This window comes from Mauremys reevesii, linkage group 2 (assembly GCF_016161935.1).
Source record: "Mauremys reevesii isolate NIE-2019 linkage group 2, ASM1616193v1, whole genome shotgun sequence".
NCBI classification, from domain to species: Eukaryota; Metazoa; Chordata; order Testudines; family Geoemydidae; genus Mauremys; species Mauremys reevesii.
This window is the reverse complement of record NC_052624.1, coordinates 266,038,689-266,057,926: the sequence shown is the minus strand read 5'-3', so window position 1 is coordinate 266,057,926 and position 19,238 is coordinate 266,038,689. Positions and strand designations below refer to the sequence as shown.

Below are 19,238 nucleotides of genomic sequence, written 5' to 3'. Positions count from 1 at the left end.
CTTCAGATAGAAATATAAGTTGAAAATAAATAAATACTAGCATAAGGATAAAGGACAAATTTTTAGCAGCAAGTTGGAAAGCCACTGAATAAACAAGAAGAGTTTTCATCCATCTTGGTGTTATGTTTAACCAGATCACTTTAATAGAAAAAGACAAGCAGCACTCAAAAAAAGGAAACCTAAGTTATCTGGAATGAATCTCTTCTCAAGAAAACATAGCTACTACTGCTAAAACATACACTCACCTGCTATACAACTGTCATCAGATATTGGTACATCAAGGTAAATAAATCCTTTGTTATATAAACCTTTAAAAATAAAAAGGTATGTCATTTTAGAAAGTTGTTTACCCAAATACTAATACTAGTGGACGCTATATTTTTTCCTCCCAATTGATTCAGGAAGTTTTAACCTCTCCCACCCCACACTCCTGAATGATATACAATTACACAGCTATGATTAGACCAGAAGACTAAACAGAACATTAATTAGACATGACGCTGAAGCAGAATCCTAAATTATTCACAGCACAAAGACAAGGTACAATTTGACCCACAGGCATATATTTACTTCAGAGATAGGGACTAGGAAGGTAACAGGGCATGGAAAGAAGGGTGATCAGAAATTGAGGTAACCAGGTTTATTGCAGAAACCTGGGGTATATCTATATGACAGTTAATCTGGACTCTTATTTGAGTTTTAGTGTTTACCCTCTATCATCCACACAGAAAGACCTCTGACCCAGGTTTTCCTGGCTGGGGGTGTGGGTTAGCGGCTGGGCACTACTTTTAACTGAGCAGGAACCCACAGTGAAGATGCAGACTTAACTCACTCAAGTGCTGATAGTACTCCAGTGCCTTCCCACAATCCACCCCCACCTAAAGGACAGACAAGTTCTCTCACAAATGACTGGGAACCAATCCTACAGTGTCTCAGCACAGAGAGCCATGGCATATGCCCCCAATATACATGGGCATGAATAAATAGTGAGGACACAGTAATGAAGGTATGCCTTTGTAGTGGGGATCCTCACACCAAGACTAAGCTAACCTGAGTGCTCAATCTTGGTGCCAATCACCCAGTTAATTGTGTAGCATAAACATAACTATGGAGAGGGATTTCAAAAGGCAAGACCCAGAGAGTACATTTCAACATAACTTGACAGCCTCGACCGTTAACTCTAAGAATTGTATCATGAGCAAATAAAGCACAACCCTTGATCACCCAGTGTATTAGGTGTCTGATTTATTGCCTTTTGTTTATCTCTGACCTTAGGCCAGAGAGCTTATGTACTCCCTGTTCAGTATAGCAGAAATGACACTATCAGCACTCAATTTTTAAGTGTGCGTGTTTTTATTTAACTCCTTATTCTTGTGTCAAAGTGTTTTATTTAGCCCAGGATAGGATATTTGAGGCTAACTACCTCACAAGTTAACACCTCCAAGAGTTACTCTTAACTATTTGGCACTGAAAATATTATGAGAAACAGTAGAAATTTTCACAAGTAAATTGCCAAGTCAACAGCCAACCAGGCAAGCAAGCTTGATAAGATACAGTTTTAGCACAGTAGGGATTTGAGTTGCAACTGTACATCATATTTTAGTAATACAGACTTAACTAATTGAGTTCAGACTGGACTCCTGGCTATGTTAGGAATTGCATTGCCTTCTAAAAATAAAGATACACACAATATATAATGGACTACACACTGACAAGCCTGCACAGAGCAGGTAGCAACACATACCCAGACAGACTGTTAAGCGCATGTAGTGCAAGACAGCCTGTTGTCATAGGCCAGGACGACACATGGCAAGCTGACATAATAAGTGGCGTGCTTTTTACTCCTTTCTCCAGGTGCCATGTTCATTGCTGGTGCAGGCTCTCACTTGTGTATAAGCTGCCATACGCAGCATATACACAACAGATTTTAGGCCAACCAAACCCTTTTCCTCATAAAAGCCCATCCCATTGGTGGTCCACATCTGCTTTTTCCACCCATGAGACAGGGCAGGATCCCTCTGCACACCCACATTGGGCACACTGCTATTTGTACATTGAGTTTGCACCCTTTTCTTTCGTCAGGTACAGGCAGCATTTAGCCCTAAATACCTTGAAGGGTCACTGTCAAGCATTTTTATATTTTTTGGTTTTTCTTAAACCCTCTACTGTTCTTACATCCACTCAGAAGCTTGAAATTAATCTCCCTCACTCTTTCTACAGGTTTTGTCCTGTTCCATTTAGCAAACACTTAATTTCTTCCTGCTCTTCTTATGGGGAATATACAGTACAGATCTGCTTCATTTGCTATCTTGTCTCCCATCAGCAGCATGAATGCCACCAATGATTTGGGTACAGACAGCCCAGGGAAGAGGGTTTGTTAGTCAGCTTGGGCTTCCTTTGCTGGCATGACTTGACTCAAAATATTGTTGTTTCTACAAGAACAATGGAGACATACACACACACAGGTTCTCAGCAATAGAGTGGTAGATCTTTGGGAAATCAACAAGAGATTGTCCTCACCAGATCATAATATTCTTAAGAGTCCCATGTTTGCTATCTAATAGTGCTCTTCAGAACAGAATCAACTACTATTTTAAAAGCTCTGCCCTCCCCAAATAGTATACACTTGACGAACAATAGTAAATTGAAACAATGTCTCTCTCAAATTGAAACAATGTCTCTCTCATTTGGGTCAACACAACCTTGATGTCTAAAAATTGCATACGTATGACTTTTTTTTAGATGTCTCTGTGGGAAAGTCACTGTATCATTTCAAGTAGAAATAGAGTGACAGCTGCCAAAATAAATATATACCGCTAAGAATCAGTGTTATACTATTTAGGAAACTTTATAGGTGATTTCCTCCACTTTTGATTTATTCCATAATATTTTCCTTCAACTCTTATCTGTACTAAATGCTTCAGCCTCCTATGTTCCTAGGCCTGGTCTACACTACGGGGTTAAATCGAATTTAGCCGCATTAGGTCGATTTTAAAATGAATGTGTCCACACAACCAACCCCATTCCATCGACTTAAAGGGCTCTTAAAATTGACTTCTGTACTCCTCCCCCGACGAGGGGATTAGCGCTAAAATCGACCTTGCTGGGTCAAATTTGGGGTAGTGCGGACACCAATCGACTGTAGTGGCCTCCAGGAGCTACCCAGAGTGCTCCAATGTGACCGCTCTGGACAGCACTTTGAACTCCGATGCACTAGCCAGGTACACAGGAAAAGCTCCAGGAACTTTTGAATTTAATTTCCTGTTTGGTCAGCGTGGCAAACTCAGCAGCACTCAGCAATACAGGTGACCATGAAGTCCCCCCAGAATCACAGAACGTAAAATGTTTCTACGCTCCCCCTATCAGCTTCATCCCTGAGGTTATCGCAGATTAGAAGGTGAAAAAACACACTCACAATGACATGTTTTCCGAGCTCATGCAGTCCTCCTGCACTGATAGGGCACAGCTTAATGCATGGAAGCATTCAGTGGCAGAGGCCAGGAAGGAATTAAGTGAGCACGAAGAGCCCAAGAACGCAGGGGGGAGGCTCCAGGCACCCAGCCACTCCACTCCAGAGGATGGCCCAAACAACAGAAGGCTGTCATTCAAATAGTTTGATTTTTAGTGTGGCTACAATAAGCCATGTGGCTGTGTCCTTCCCTCCTCCCCCACCTCACCCGGTCTATCTTGTCCGTTATCTCATTTTTTTTTATTTCAAAGGAGGGAGAGTGGTTGGCTTACAGCAGGGGTCGGCAACCTTTCAGAAGTGGTGTGCCGAGTCTTCATTTATTCATGCTAATTTAAGGTTTCGCGTGCCAGTAATACATTTTAACATTTTAGGAGGTCTCTTTTTCTGTCTATAATATGTAACAGAACTATTGTTGTATGTAAAGTAAATAAGGTTTTTAAAATGTTTAAGAAGCTTCAGTTAAAATTAAATTAAAATGCAGAGCACCCCTGACCAGTCGCCCGGACCTGGACAGTGTGAGTGGCACTGAAAATCAGCTTGCATGTTGCCTTCGGCACGCGTGCCATAGGTTGCCTACCCCGGCTTACAGGGAATTAAAATCAACAAAGGGAGCGGGTTTGCATCAACGAGAAACACACACAACTGTCACACTGTAGCCTGGCCTGTCATGAAACTGGTTTTCAAAGCCTCTCTGATGCGCAGCATGCCTTGCTGTGCTCTTCTAATCGCCCTGGTGTCTGGCTGCTCAAAATTGGACACCAGGCGATTTGCCTCAATCTCCCACCCTGCCATAAATGTCTCCCTATTACTCTCACAGATATTATGGAGCACACAGCAAGCAGCAATAACAATGGGAATGCTGGTTGCGCTGAGGTCTGACCTAGTCAGCAAACAGAGTCAGCGAGCTTTTAAAGTGTGTGACAGTAAGCTGAGTGGGCTCCATGTTTGCCGTGGTATGGCGTCTGCATGGGTAACCCAGGAAAAAAGGCGCGAAATGATTGACAGCTGTTGCTTTCACAGAGGGAGGGACAACCGACAACATGTACCCAAAACCACCCGCAACAATGTTTTTTGCCCCATCAGGCATTGGGAGCTTAACCCAGAATTCCAATGGGCGGCGGAGACTGCAGGAACTGTGGGATAGCTACCCACTATGCACCGCTCCGTAAGTCGATGCTAGTCACTGTAGTGAGGATGCTCTCCATCGACTTAATGCACTTAGTGGGGACATACACAATCGACTGTATAAAATCTATTTAATTTCGTAGTGTAGACATACCCCTAGTCTGAAATACTGGTCCTCAAATTTTTCCTCAATAAATTCTACAGTAGACAGAAATGCCACATTTGTTAGACACTTACTGTGAACTATATTGTAGTCTAGTGATCCAGCAAGCTGAGGACCTGAATCAATTATCTTATCAATAACAGATTTCTCAGATGTAGTACAAATCTATGTAAAAGAAAACATGTTAATTTCTAGTAAGATCTGTCTACGCATTTTACCTACAATCATTCAGAATGAAAAGTTTTCAGTTTTAAGACAGTGAAAACTAATAAAGGTATCTTTACACAAGGAAGTCAGTATATGAACCACAGATTTAAGCTTGCCATAGTTGTCTAGTTTGTTACTCTTATCTCTGCAGAAGTAACCTCATCACAAGATTACGCACACCTCTGGAAGCTGTATGTAGTTTACTGCTTGCTGAATATTTAGCTAGTGAAGTTCAGATTAAAATAGAGTTTTCAAAATTCACTGATGTTACAGTGCTCAACTTTTAAGTAGGGTTGTGTATTTTCAATACAACTTATTTAACTATAACAGTTCTAAAATAGGTTAAGTTTCAGATCTAAATACAACACCTCTATTTAAATCAATTTATAGTTATGGGATTTTGGACTACAAATAAACTGTATCTAAAACGTACTAGATTCCATCCAAACACTCAATTTCTGCTTTGAACAACTGACAATCTAAATGAGACCAGCAACATAATATAGTTGTTTCTTAAGACATATGCATCATACAACTCATGGATATTCCTTCAGGGAAAAATGTATTTCGCAGTCATGCTGAAATAAGTTTCCTAATACCATATAACCCAGAAGTCAGAATTCACAGGAAAAAAGAGCAAGTATACCAATTTAAAAAAAAAAAACAAAAAAAACCCCACAACCACCACCTTATCACTATTTCCATAAGAGATTCTACTACAGGGATCGACAATCTTTGTCACGCAGCCCAGGCCAGTTTGTTTACCTGCAGCATCCGCAGGTTCAGCCGATCGCAGCTCCCACAGGCCACAGTTCACCCTCCTGGCCAATGGAGGCTACGGGAAGCGGCACAGGCCGAGGGATATGCTGGCCACCCTACCCACTGCCGCCATTGGCCTGGGACGGCGAACTTTGGCCAGTGAGAGCTGCGGTCGGACGAACCTGTGGATGCTGCAGGTAAACAAACCGGCCCGGCTCACCAGGGGCTTTCCCTGGCAAGCTGTGCGCCAAAGGTTGCCGATTCCTGTTCTACTACCTTAAGAGCTAAACAGTACAGATTTGTAATTTTCCCCCATTTTTTCAGTAATTAGCAGTGTCAAAATTTGGTTAAACACACACAATACCTTTATGTCATCCTCTGTGATGTAGCCAGCCTGCACCACCCACCAGGCCTCTACAGCAATCTCCACTGGCTTTACTGGTAGCAGATCACGAGCAGTTTTCCTTCTGAAAAATTTCTGCAGTGGTACAGTCCATTTGAGATTTAACATATTAAATGTTAATGTTACCAGTTTCCTTTACACCATAAAAACAGCTACTTGTAAATGCTTACGCTCCAAGTACTTCATACTCAGGCATTAAACAAACACTGCAGGATACCTTGGGATATGGGAAAGCTGATGGTTTTTATTCCTAATCCCCTAAGGTCACTGAATGCACATGTATATAGCACACAGGGATATGGACCTGCTTAAAAAAAAAATACTCTCTCTCCACCCCAAACCAAATAAAAATGGGAAAATGAAAACAATCCATTTGTGTACTCAAGTCTGTGAGCATGAAGTCCAGGCCTGAACTATTAAAAGCACACTAGCATTTTATTAGCAAAAAAGCAGAGCCTGAAGATACAGGATAGCATACAACATATCAAATGGAGTGCTTTTGTAGGCAGAATTTGTTACAAAATTAATAAGCAATGTATTGTAAGAACACGTATTCTGTTTATTTCTATCGACAAGCAATTACACTGTGTTCCAGGTGAGCATCATGCTACGAGCTACTATAAACTTCAGTTCATGAAAGAACCGCTAGAGGGTACTGTTGTATTGATATGGTTAAGATTACTCTTCTCACATTCTATAAAGCAGGCCCCTATCCTTTTTGTTTCCCTTAGCCTACACTAAATCTCTTTTAACTTGGATACACAATCCTTTGGCCAAAGGCGCAATGCTGTAACTGAAGACAGAGCACTTATGAATTACTTACTACATTCTTAAAAAGGAAATTATTGTTGTAAACTGAACTTGTAAAAGGGCCAGATCATGCAGACATCAATAATGAGATTAATCTCGATGTCGTCAATGAAACTGATCATACACAAAAAAAGGGCTGCATGATCAGACCCAACACTGCATCCTCAAACAACATGAGCAGTATACAAACTAAATAGAATTTACATTAACTACTCTGATTATAAGCTTTTGGAGGCATACACCAGAGCAAATACTGCCCTCAATTATACCAGTATAAATATGGAATAACTCCACCAACACCAATGGAATTACTTCAGATTTATACTAGTCAAAGGAGAATTTAGCCCCTTGTCTTTGTCTAGAGATGGCCTTAGACCAGTGGTTCTCAAAGCTGGTCAGGGAAAGCCCCTGGCGGGCTGGGACGGTTTGTTTACCTGCCACATCCGCAGGTTTGGCCAATCGCGGCTCCCACTGGCCACGGTTCGCCGCTCCCGGCCAATGGGAGCTGTGGGAAGCGGCGCGGGTGAGGTATGTGCTGGCCGCCCTTCCCGCAGCCCCCATTGTCCTGGAGCAGCGAACCACGGCCAGTGGGAGCTGCGATTGGCGGAACCTGTGGACGCGGGAGGTAAACAAACTGACCCGGCCTGCAGGGGCTTTCCCTGAACAAGCAGAGGACCGGCTTTGAGAACCACTGCCTTAGACAAAATGTAGCACTGAATAAGTAGTAATAAGATAACACAAAGCTGGAGAAATTTTAATTTTTTCTAATTTTTTTTTTTTGCTTTTTACCACAGTTAACTAAGATATTTTAATAGCTTTGAAGAAACATACATATATTAGTGTAGTACTGTTTGATTAATCATAATTTTACTAACAAAGCATATGGCATCCTATCCCCATCTAGAACAGTTTTGTCAAAATGGAGCCAGGACCGACACTTAGAATAGATGGAAAGAAAATTAAAAACAAAACTTACTTTTGATGACCTACACTGGTTCATTAGATCAATGTACTGGTTTCTTCCTATACCAAGAAGCCGTAGACCTGAAAAGTAAATGTTTGATTTTCCTTAGGAAAAGTCTATTCTTAACTGCTCTGCAAAAAGGGGCAAAGTTATTGACTTGGGCCACTGGGCCTTACTGCTCTGTGAAAAGGGGAGGATTGATGGACACTGGCCCCTCGGCCTTACTGCCCAGTGACAAGGGCGAATTTATGGACTCCAGCCACTAGGCCGTACTGCCCTGCTAAGGGCAAGCGTATGGACTCAGGCTGGGAGGCACATACAGGTAAGATATGTATGTCCCCCTCCCCCCTTTTTTCCCCTAAACGAGGCGGGCACACTCCCCACACACAGGACAGGGTTTCCTGAAGCGTGTCACAACCACAAAATAGTGCCCTAACTCTCAAGTGTGGGTTCCCCTGTCCCAGAGGAGGACAAAAATTTAACACATAAAAATTAAAAATAATTCCAAGAAGAATTTACTTCCTGAAAAATTTTGCTTTTTCAAACACGTTATGCTCTGTAAATACTTCTTGAAATATATTTTAATTTCAGCAGCTACATGGTGTGCCCCAGTCAATGTTCTGCTCTTGCTACATACAAGTGTGCATCTCCATTCTCCCCTTGTTTATCTAAAGTGCATATATAGGCTGGATTTGATTTTGAAATTCTCTCAGGCCTCAAAATTGCCATCTTATATTTTACCTGCCATAATTATGTTCTCATTTACTGGCTTTGCTAGGGCTGGCTTTCCAGTTAGGATTTTTTTAAATGGATATCCAATGGACCCAAATAGTTTCTTGTGCCTTACAATTTAACCATATTTGGTATTTTTCTTTATTTAGGTATATGCACACTATACACCTTTTGGACCTCAAATACAATATGTTTATATTTAAGTAACCTCCATGGTCTCTCACTTTTCTTAAATCCGTCTTTCTAAAGTTTAGTGTCTCCGTGCTAGCTTTTGTTACAAAACTCCAATGAAGAAGTTTAACTTTATCACATATTAGTCACTTAGTGGCTGAACTACAATTGTTTCTCAAGTAATACACAGTTTTTGGTTTGAGACTAATCAGGAGTCACTTCTGTTTTTGAACTCCAAGCAATTCAGTAGCGCTGAAAAACGGCTTCTCTCAACTATCTCCCTATGTGACATATGTGCAGTTAATGAGATAGTTGAAGTCACCCATTATTACTGTGTTATCGAATTGTGAACTCTCCCCCCTCCACCCACCCACAGAGGAAACGTATAGAGGTACCACAGGGAAGAAGGCAAAGGAAACTAGTAGGGAAATTTCTCAAGTTAGATTTTAGCACCCAAAACACATCAATTGTCTTGTTCACCAGGGCTTTCCTTAGTCTACCAAGGATCACCCTTCATTTCACTCCCCTTCCCTAAAAATGTGACCCTTAGGGTATGTGTTCACTGCAGAGTTAAGTCTGATGCTTACTCAGGTGTTGCCCTTAGCCCTTCTCTCATCCACACACAAAACCTCTCACCTGAGTTTAGTGCTTTCAACCCAGGCTAACTGGCAAGACTAGCAGTATGGGTTAGAGCTTGGGCTCTGCTTTCACTTGGGCTGACTTTACAGTGAGGATCATAGGCACCCACAGGGAAAAATTAGCGGGTGCTCCACTCCCACCGGCAGCCAAGCTCCCCGCTTCTCGCCTCCTTCTCCCCCAACCCCGAGCACACCACGTCCCCGCTCCTCCCCCTCCCTCCCAGCACTTCCCCCCCCGCCAACCAAGTAACAGCTGTTTGGTGGCGCTTAGGACTTTCCAGGAGGGAGAGGAGCGGGAAGGGGTCACACTCAGGGAGGAGGTGGAGAAGAGGCAGGGCAGGGATGGGGATTTGGGGGAAGGTGGTGGAATTGGGGTGAGAAGGGGGCGTGGCTGGGTGGGAAAAGGTGGGATGAGGTGGGGACTTTGGGAAAGGGGTGGAGTGGGGGTGGGGCGAGGATGGTGCAGGGGCTGGAAGAGGTGGTGAAGGGCGGGGCCAGGGGGGTCAAGCACCCACTGGGCAGAGGGGAAGTCGGTGCCTATGGTGAGGATACAAGCTAACTTGGGTGCTGATACTCCTGCAGTTCCTTCCTACAATTCTCACACCCCATGTGCCCAAAAGAAGGACAAGTTCTCCCACAATTCACTGGGAAAAATCACAGAGCAGCCCAGACGACTGCAGCACAAAGAACCATGGATTATGTCCCCAGAAGTCCTATTAATGCAAGAATGCAGTACCAATTAAGACACCGCACAGGATAACTCTACATGAAGACACACCACTACTTCAAAACTACTACTTACAGGTTCTACACCTTTAAAAAGAAGCTGTGATGCAACTGAAGCCTTCAACCTGTTTTCAGAAGCTGAATTTATCTACCTCGCTAAACAGAAGAATGCAGCCAGATAATACTTACAGTCAGCAGCAGTAAAGTTAGGCAATGAATCATAGCTTTTTTCACTGTTCATTATATCCTTTAAAAAGCAACACACAGAAATGAAAAAAAGCTTAATTTGTAGCAAGAAACACATTTTTGGACCAATGTAGTCCACTATTTGAGAAAGGGGCATTTCTTTGATATCAATAAGCATTTAAAACCTAAAATAATGCGTACATTTTCTATATAAAAATCTACCCCTCAAATTGAAGATAATTTGACAAAGAAAATCTAGCCTGCTAAAATCAGTTAGCACTTCTGAGAGATCTGGCTTACTGTAAACGTGTAAACGTGATGCAAGAACTGTACCAAAAATTATATGCTTACTATTAATGATGATCAGATCCCTTAAAGTTATATTGTAAAAAACCCAGAAAGCCTGACAAGCAAATTACTAAGGGTCTAACTTTCCATTAAAGTCTGTAGTAAAACTGGAGATGTTCATCCAAACAGAGGAAGAAAAAGGCACTAATGAGAGTATCTAATAGTAATCACAGTAACAATTATCAATTTACTCTATATTAAACTGTATGCATCTTTTACTCAAGATGACAAAATATTACATGTACTGTACCCAAGAGAAATGACAGAAAGTTACCAGCAGAGCTGGTTGGGCACTTTTTGGTGAAAAATGCCAATTTACCAAAACTGTAAAAGAGACAGTTATGACAAATTTCTCATTCTGAACATTTTTTTAGATGTTTCAAAGTTGTCAAAATGGACTGTTTTGACATTTTCAGAATGAAAAAGTTCCATTTTTTTCAGGTCAGCATGACTGTTTTGAAATGCAAGTTAATCTGTAGTAAAAAAAAGTTTAAAAGGTCATAATTGAAATAAAATGTTTTGATTGAATCTGAAATTTTTGGGATTTTTGGTTTGCAAAAAATTCTGAGTTTTCAATTGTTTCAGGACTGGAAAACCATTTCCCATCCAACTGCTGTTGCCAATTCCTAGCTCTGCAGAGAGGCATTTGTGGGTAGGCCGAGTTGTGATTATCAGCACAATTCTGAAGAAGCTTTTCTTTATGCTGCTCATTAGCAGCAGCAGTCTCTCCAAGAGCAAACAATAAGTCATTTGACTGGCTGGCAGACATTACAATGCTACAAAAAGCACTTCTAGAAGTACAGAGCATGACATGTTTTGTTTTAATTCTGTTCCCAAACTCACCTCCATTATTCCTGTGTAATACGAAAATGGTGTTATCCTCAGGCCTTTTACCATGATGTCAGACAAATGGTAAGGGTACAGCATGAGATGATCTCTACTGTATTTTAACAGTTCCTCATAGTATTTTCGTTCTTCTTTCTTGACATGCTTAACTGGGGGGAAAAAAGGTCAGGCTAATATTCTGTTACACTGCTCTCTCAAAATGGTGCAGAGATTATATTTTTACATTTAAACTGCATGGCAACACGCAAAAAAGGTTAGTAGTAAAATGGTATGAAATTGACTTAAGAAAAAAAAGGGTGAGCTGATCCAAAGATGTTGAACACCAACTTCTGCTATTAACTTCTATAGGAGATGCAGGTTCTCAGAGCCTCTCAAGATCAGGTTGGAAATCAGAAAGATTACTCATGATAAGATTAGCTATTAAGCTACTGAATAATCTCCCAAGGAAATACACCTCTACCTCGATATAACGCTGTCCTTGGGAGCCAAAAAATCTTACCGTATTATAGGTGAAACCCCGTTATATTGAATTTGCTTTGATCCACCAGAGTGCACAACTCCGCCGCCCCCCCCCCTCCTCCCCCCGGAGCGGTGCTTTACCGCGTTATATCTGAATTCATGTTATATCGGGTCGCGTTATATCGAGGTAGAGGTGTAGTGAAAACTCAATGAGAGTAATTTAAAGCTAACTAGAACATAGCACTGAAGAATATATTGTACGGCGCAATCCTGCATTGTCAGCAATGATAGAATAATCTTATTGTTTGGTTTATTATGCATCTCATTTCTAAATGAGACATGCCATTCTGGCATAAACAGACACGAAAGGAGAATGAAATATACGCTCATGTTCATGATTTAGAACGCCTGAAGTTACCAGCAAACCTCCTTTTCAAGCAGTGAGAGCTCTGTCCAATGCAGAAGAGAAAGTGAATACAACCAGTGTGAATCCAATGAGAATTCTATCTCAAACAGCTTGGACCCCAGGTCTCATTCTTTGTACCTGTCTGGGCTCCTTCTAGAGGGACACTTCCTTTGACTTCATGGCTGTAAATTAGTTAAGTCCTCCATTAACAAGCCCTAACCTTGTTTGAAAGGCTCACATGGCACACAGGAGACTAAGTCTGCTATCAGTAAGCTTCACTTGGAAACCTGCAGGGTCTGAAGGGTGCATTCCACAAAAAAGCCACTGCAATTAAGTGGATTTCAAAGTTAATTTACTTTTGGGATTCTAGCATTAAAAGGGTGTTTTGCTGGGGTCTTTTTTGGTGGAAATTTGGAGGATTGAGTTGGTTCTGACAGGTCTGTAGTAATTCCAGTGACATACTTTTGTAAGCTATTAAAGATCACAGTACACTCAAATGCAGGCTTTATAAGTAGAGTCAGTTATCAAACTGAAGTTATCAGTCTTCCACACTCACCTAAGTTATTTCGGTATCGTAGCTGATTGCGGATACTATAGAGTACAACCTGCTTTTCATACTCCCTCTGAGAGTTTCCAAGACCCTATGAAACAAAATATAAATGTTATTGTAGTTGAATTGTATAGTCCTTTTAATTAAATCAGTGTGACTTGTACCACAGACAGGTATATTCTAACTACATCTACTGAATTATCCTAATCTATCATAGTAGTAATAGGAGGTCAAGATTAATTAAATCAGTGTGACTTGTACCACAGACAGGTATATTCTACTACCTGAATTAATGCAGGGTACCTTTGAACCATACTTTTCTAAGGCTATGTCTACACTACAGAACCTATGCTGGCATAGCCCCCACTGCAAACCAGCATACACTGGCAGAAAAACTTTCTGTTGGTGTAAGAACATTACCTCCCCAAACAAAAGCATAGCTGCATCTACACTCAGAGTTTTGCTGGCATAGCTAAGTCAGTCAGGGATGTGTTTTTTTTCACATCCCTGACCAAAATAGCTATATGCTAACATAAGTTTTAAATGCAGACAAGCTTAAGTGTTCTTACACCACTATACTGATCACGAGAAAAAAATGAAATCCTGAAAATAACTCTGTATGGGCTACATCTACTCATTAGGACCCAATCATGCAAAGTGTCAAGCATCTCATAAAGCGCTGAGCGCTTGAGTGAAGGGTGGTCAGCACCTTGCAGGATCAACTTCTTAGGCCATATCTACACAAAGTCGCATAGAGTTTACTAAAGTGTGATATCAAACTGATTTAGTTAAACTAATGCAACTTTGGGTACAGACGTAGTTTGTAAGCCTGGTTTAAACCTGAATGTAAGAATGACCACATTAAGGTTTACACTCAGAAAAGAGGTGTATGTTTTTCCACTTATGTTTGCTAATATGTAAAAAGCCTAGTATAGACCAGGCTGTAGTTTTAACATGTGCTAGCTGGTTAAAGTGTACCCTTGGCTTCCCCTTAGGCTTCACTTTGACCAACTAATACATATTAAAACTACAGTTTGCCTTGTCTACATTAGGATTTTAACAAATTAGCCAATGTCTTTTTTCCTTAGTAAAGACATGGCCAAAATTACACCAGTTTAACTCAGCTGGTTCAACATCACAACTTTAGTTAAACTGGTGCAAAACTTGTGTGTTTAGACAAGCCCTTAGTTAAACCAGTGCAAAGTCTAGTGTAGACACTAGAATTTAAGAATGGCTGTGATGAGGTGTACTAAACCCAAAGGCCCACTACTGGAGGCCTCACAGTTCTACCACACCCTGCCCCAAAAAGAAGAGGTGAGTCCTCCATGAGGCTGAGAGAAGGACTACCTGAGAAGCAGTCAATTAGAACAGAGAGGCTGCAGGGAAGGAACCAGAGCCTAGCAACCTCATATGAAAGGAGCTGCTGAGCCTAAGTAGATTCAGTTGCTGGCTGGAGTCAGAAGAGCATGGATGGTGCTCCCGGCTCGTTGCAGCTGTTCCAGGACCTGGACAGAGCAGTTGCCGGAAGGGACTGGGGGAGCAAGGAAGATGCTCCTGTCTGGCTGCTGAGACTCAAGCAAGACTTCAGCCCAAGGTAAGGGTGAAGCTGAACATGCTGGGACAATGGGGAAGTGGCCCACGGAACAGTAGCAGCAACAGGTTAAAGGGATGCAGCAGGTGGCTGCTATTCGCAGGGTCCCTGGGTTGGGACCTGGTGTAGTGGGTGGGCCCAGGTCCCCCAGCACCAGCCAGAGGGGAAGTGACTAAGTGCCTTGAGAAGGGAGTTTACATAAGCCCTGGGAAGGGGCTGAAGACGCGAAAGGGATCAGTATGTATTGAACTTTAATACCTCAGATGGGGGATGAATTGAACTGAAAAAGCAACTCAGCTGGAGAGCTAGGGTCGGTAGAGGCTCGCTACAGAATGAAGAGTCTCCAGGGAGGAAGCCTGGGGGCACTGCCCCATTCCAGAGAAGAAACTATTTGAGATCTAGCCCTGGAGTGGCTGTGGACACCAACCATGGTACTGGGATAGGCCTTTTTGGACTGATGAAGGTTTGAGCCCAGGGAGGCCTGCAGAAGACGAACAAGGGTACTGTGATAGGCCCCACTGGACTGTTTATGTCACAAGAAGTCTATTTTGTTTCACACATGGACTGTATGAGACTCTGCCGGAGGGTTGAGCCACTGAAAACCCCCCTGAAAAGTGATGCTGCCGATAGAGAACACCGCAAGAGCTCAGAGAGAGAGCAGGCACACGCACACCTGATAGGAGGCGCTCACGTGAGGTGAGTGGCCCTATCACAGTGGCTTGTTTTGATTTAGCCTACATCTGCTATTAGAAACAGGTTTAAGTGAAATCAAAATAAGTGTCCCCAAAACCCTCCGCAAACTGGATTTTAAAGAAAATTTTTAGAAATTTTTTAAAAATCACATCTTAAGTTAAACCAATGCAACTCTGAGCAGAAGCAAGCACTTAATAAGGAGAAGAGCTACAGACTGCATTATAGGGCTCCTTGAATAACTCCGATGTCAGAAGTAAATCTCATATGGACTCTAGTCTGGGCATGGGGGGGGGGGGGTGGGAATCAACCAGCCATTAGTGAACAAGAAGCTTTTCCTAACAAGCCTGGAGGACAAAAGCACCAATTAATTAAAAAATAAAAATTAAGGCTTAATTTGTTTAATGAAGGAAGGAAGGTCCCAATCTTGCAATCCAATCTATATGTCTGGCACACCAAAGACTTTAATGGGACACTGCATGGGCAACAGGTATATGTACATACACACACAATTGCAAAAAACAGGACCCACGTTTCTATCCCTTATGATTGAACATAATTTTCCAAAAGTGACCCAAGTTTAAACTGATGTATTGTTGCCTTCCAAATACTGCACACAACGAAAACATTGTTGTGAGCATATTTTCAGATATTTTATCTATAATTTTACTAGAAGAAAAAGTTTTATAAAAGAAAAAAATAAAACAGGTAAAAATGATTTGAGGCTTTTACTACTGTTACAGAAGGTGAACAGACATTACATTTTAGGAAAAGTTATTCAGTTCAAGCCCATTTTCTGTAAGAGTAAGAGTTAACTCTTCATCCACTATAGTTGTATAACTGGTCTTGCTGAAGACTGAACTACATAATCCTTAATAACAGAATTGACAATCTGAGGAACAGTCTTAAGTATAACAACTTGACGCTCAAAGGAAAGAATAATGGCCAGTCACTACTTCTGCGGGACAGTATATTTACTAGTCTTCAAAGGCTATTATCATGAACTGACTGAGCTAATCAAACAATTTTAATGCATGAACAGAATAAATACCTGATACTAATATCACACACGTCTCAATATGTGTGGCACCAGAAATTTTATCTGGTGTTGCCGCAGAAACGTTAATTTCAAATCAATTTGACTTTCAAATATTCATTCACTGAATATTTTGTGGAGTCCAACAGTAAGTAACCATTTCAAGAGAGGATATAATACGGTATAAACTGTCGTTTCAAAAATACATTTGTTTCAACTACTTGAGGCCAAGCATTAAACATGTTTGCCCTAGAGACCCTTCAATTATTTTTCTTCTACAGTTTAGCTGTGCAGCAGTGAAATTTCATTATCAGGTAATACCTTGCTGTGGCACTTAGAGTCTTAAGTCTTATATCAGAGGGTTAGCCATGTTAGTATGTATCCACAAAAACAATGAGGAGTCCAGTGGCACCTTAAAAACTAAAAGATTTATTTGGGCACAAGCTTTCATGGGTAAAAAACCCACTTTGGTGCCACCAGAATCCTCGTTGGTTTTGTCTTATATAATGCTTTAAAATCCTTAGATAAAATGTAACATATAATTGCACAGTGTGCACAGATCCAACCTTAAAGCAAGCAAATTCACACTCAGCTTCAAAGCATCAGCTGCTGGAAAAGAAATGGATGATGTTGCAGACAGTTTCCACATCCTGTTAGATGTCCAGATAGAAGAGAATGTGTAACTACTGCCACTCTCACTAACAGGAAAAGATACTTTTACTCAAACTTCCTTTTTTTTAAAGCGTTCTTCGGAAAGCATTGTAGGAGTTACATTTAACAGATGTTTTATCTAGTAGCAAGACTTAAATTAACTATTTTAGGCTGATTTACATAAGCATTAGCAGTGCATTTTCAGGCTTACAGGCAAAGAGAAATAAAATCACTTATGTTCCTGCTACAAACTAAGGGTACGTCTTCACTACCCGCCGTATCGGCGGGTAGCAATCGATTTCTCGGGGATCGATATATCGTGTCTCATCTAGACGCGATATATCGATCCCCAAACGCGCTCATGTCGACTCCGTAACTCCACCAATGTGAACGGCGGTAGGGGAGTCGACATGGGGAGCCGCGGACGTCGATCCCGCGCCGTGAGGACGGTAAGTAATTCGATATCAGATACTTAGACTTCAGCTACGTTATTCACGTAGCTGAAGTTGCGTATCTTATATCAATTTTCCCCCATAGTGTAGACCTGCCCTAACTCTTGAAGTATCACTAAAGAGCTCAATAATTCATATACCAGGATCTACAGTCAATGTCCATCTTTCTTCCAACACCTTTTCTCCCTTTCTCCTGTGTAAGGGAAGGAATTTTTTTTTTCAGTTTCTGCTTTGAAGTAGCATACGATTCCTAAGATGAAAAAAGACTTTCCTTCTTGACTTTAAAGAATGTATCACTTGGGCTGTCAGAAGCCCATTGAACGTGGCACTCATCAAAATTTCATGGGGTTTCCATTTTCATTAACGCTTATTGTGACATTTACCTTATTGCTGAAAACTAGAGCAGCATAATCCTTAATTCTTGAAACCTCTCCTGCTTTAGTGTAAGCACTACTGTGTTTACTGGGGAGTCCTCCCCTGGATCGGAACATCCCCAGAAAATAATCCCTAGTCATTTAAAGCTTCACTATGAACCTCACTTCCATGTTATGATTGTTTCCAGGAGCACCTAGTGATCAAGCACCACATGGGATGGGGACCAGTCTCTCTCTGTTCACTTACTGAAAGCTGAAATGTTTTAGAAGCACACAGGACACTTACAGCACTAAGATCACATGCTTAAATAGCAGTTTTTTCCCCATGACGCTCTGGAGTCTGTCTGATAAATCCCAACTCCCCAGTGTCAAGACAGGAGGCAGATGAGACCCGTAGTCCTAGAAGGGTGGGGACCCCAATTACCCTTTGCCAAGGACCTGAGGGTGATAAGAGGTGATAAAGGCTCCTGCTGGAGGTGATGAAGAAGAGAGGATGTGTTGATTCTGTAAGATGGCACAGGCGACAAAAGACAGATACCAATAAGAGAGATGAAGGGGCAAAAGAAGGTGATTGTGGCACAAGGCGCCCCCTTCATGGGGAAGATGAAGATAGGTGGAGCACGGAGGTCGGTAAGCCCCCCAGTTGCAGGTGTAGCGAGGGCCTGATAATGGGAATGAGAGAGTCACTGGAAGGGGCAGAGGAGACCCCAGAGAAGGGAACGGTGTTGCCCCAGAAGCCCCGCCTGGCACCGGGAGGCAGGACGATGCTTTCACCTCTCCCGTCTCTAGCTGACACCGGCAGCCCAGCGGGTGGCTGACAATCCCCGCCGTGCCAGTCGCTGTGTAGCACTGGCAGGGGAGGGATCAGCGCTGTCCATGGCACCTGTCCAACACTGTGGGCACAGGGAGGCTGGTGTCCGGTCACGGGCTGATGCTGGGGGAGGGGCTTTGGTACAGCCACCCCTCCCCCCAGCCCGGTGTCGGTCAGACGCTGACGGTACCAGCCCAGACGAGTACCGGTACTTGTCTAACGCCGGCGGGAGGGGCGCTGGTACCGGCCCTGCTGCCCTGCCCACCCCTGGCAAGAGGGGGGTTGGTACCCACCCAGCCGCCCCTCCCCCGGCCCGTGGGGCGCTGGCGGGAGGGGGTGGGTACTGGCCCGGTGCCCCTCCCCCGCCATGCCGGTACCTGTCGGACGCTGGCAGGCAGGCGGGCCCAGGGGTAGTTGTGGCGGATGTGGAACTCCACGTCTATGTTCATGGCGAGGGGCCGGGACGGGCCACGACCACCCGCTCCTCACAGCCCCAACGCAGGGGGGCGCTGCAGCACGGGCTCCTCCCTCCCTCCGCGCAGCCTCTACCGCCGCCTCGCTCCCCCCACCCCAATCCACTTCCGCGTTACGCCCCCCGGAAGCGCCGCCCGGCCCCTACGTCACTTCCGGCACCTGGGCTTGAACGCTCCGACAGTTCCACGGGCCCCCGG

General features: G+C 42.9%; 1 protein-coding gene across 1 annotated transcript in view; it reads right to left on the bottom strand.

Annotated features, from left to right (window-relative positions):
- The window catches only part of FAM91A1 (family with sequence similarity 91 member A1), a 50,246-nt gene extending 31,230 nt beyond the window's left edge, over positions 1–19,016 (bottom strand). The window contains exons 1-8 of the mRNA XM_039524600.1: positions 18,945–19,016; positions 12,969–13,053; positions 11,545–11,696; positions 10,357–10,414; positions 7,913–7,980; positions 6,088–6,201; positions 4,832–4,922; positions 246–308 (exon numbers count right to left, since the gene is read on the bottom strand). Coding sequence (XP_039380534.1) covers positions 246–308; positions 4,832–4,922; positions 6,088–6,201; positions 7,913–7,980; positions 10,357–10,414; positions 11,545–11,696; positions 12,969–13,053; positions 18,945–19,016 — 703 coding nt within the window. The remainder of the gene's footprint in view (positions 1–245; positions 309–4,831; positions 4,923–6,087; positions 6,202–7,912; positions 7,981–10,356; positions 10,415–11,544; positions 11,697–12,968; positions 13,054–18,944) is intronic.
- Between the last annotated feature and the right edge of the window lie 222 nt (positions 19,017–19,238).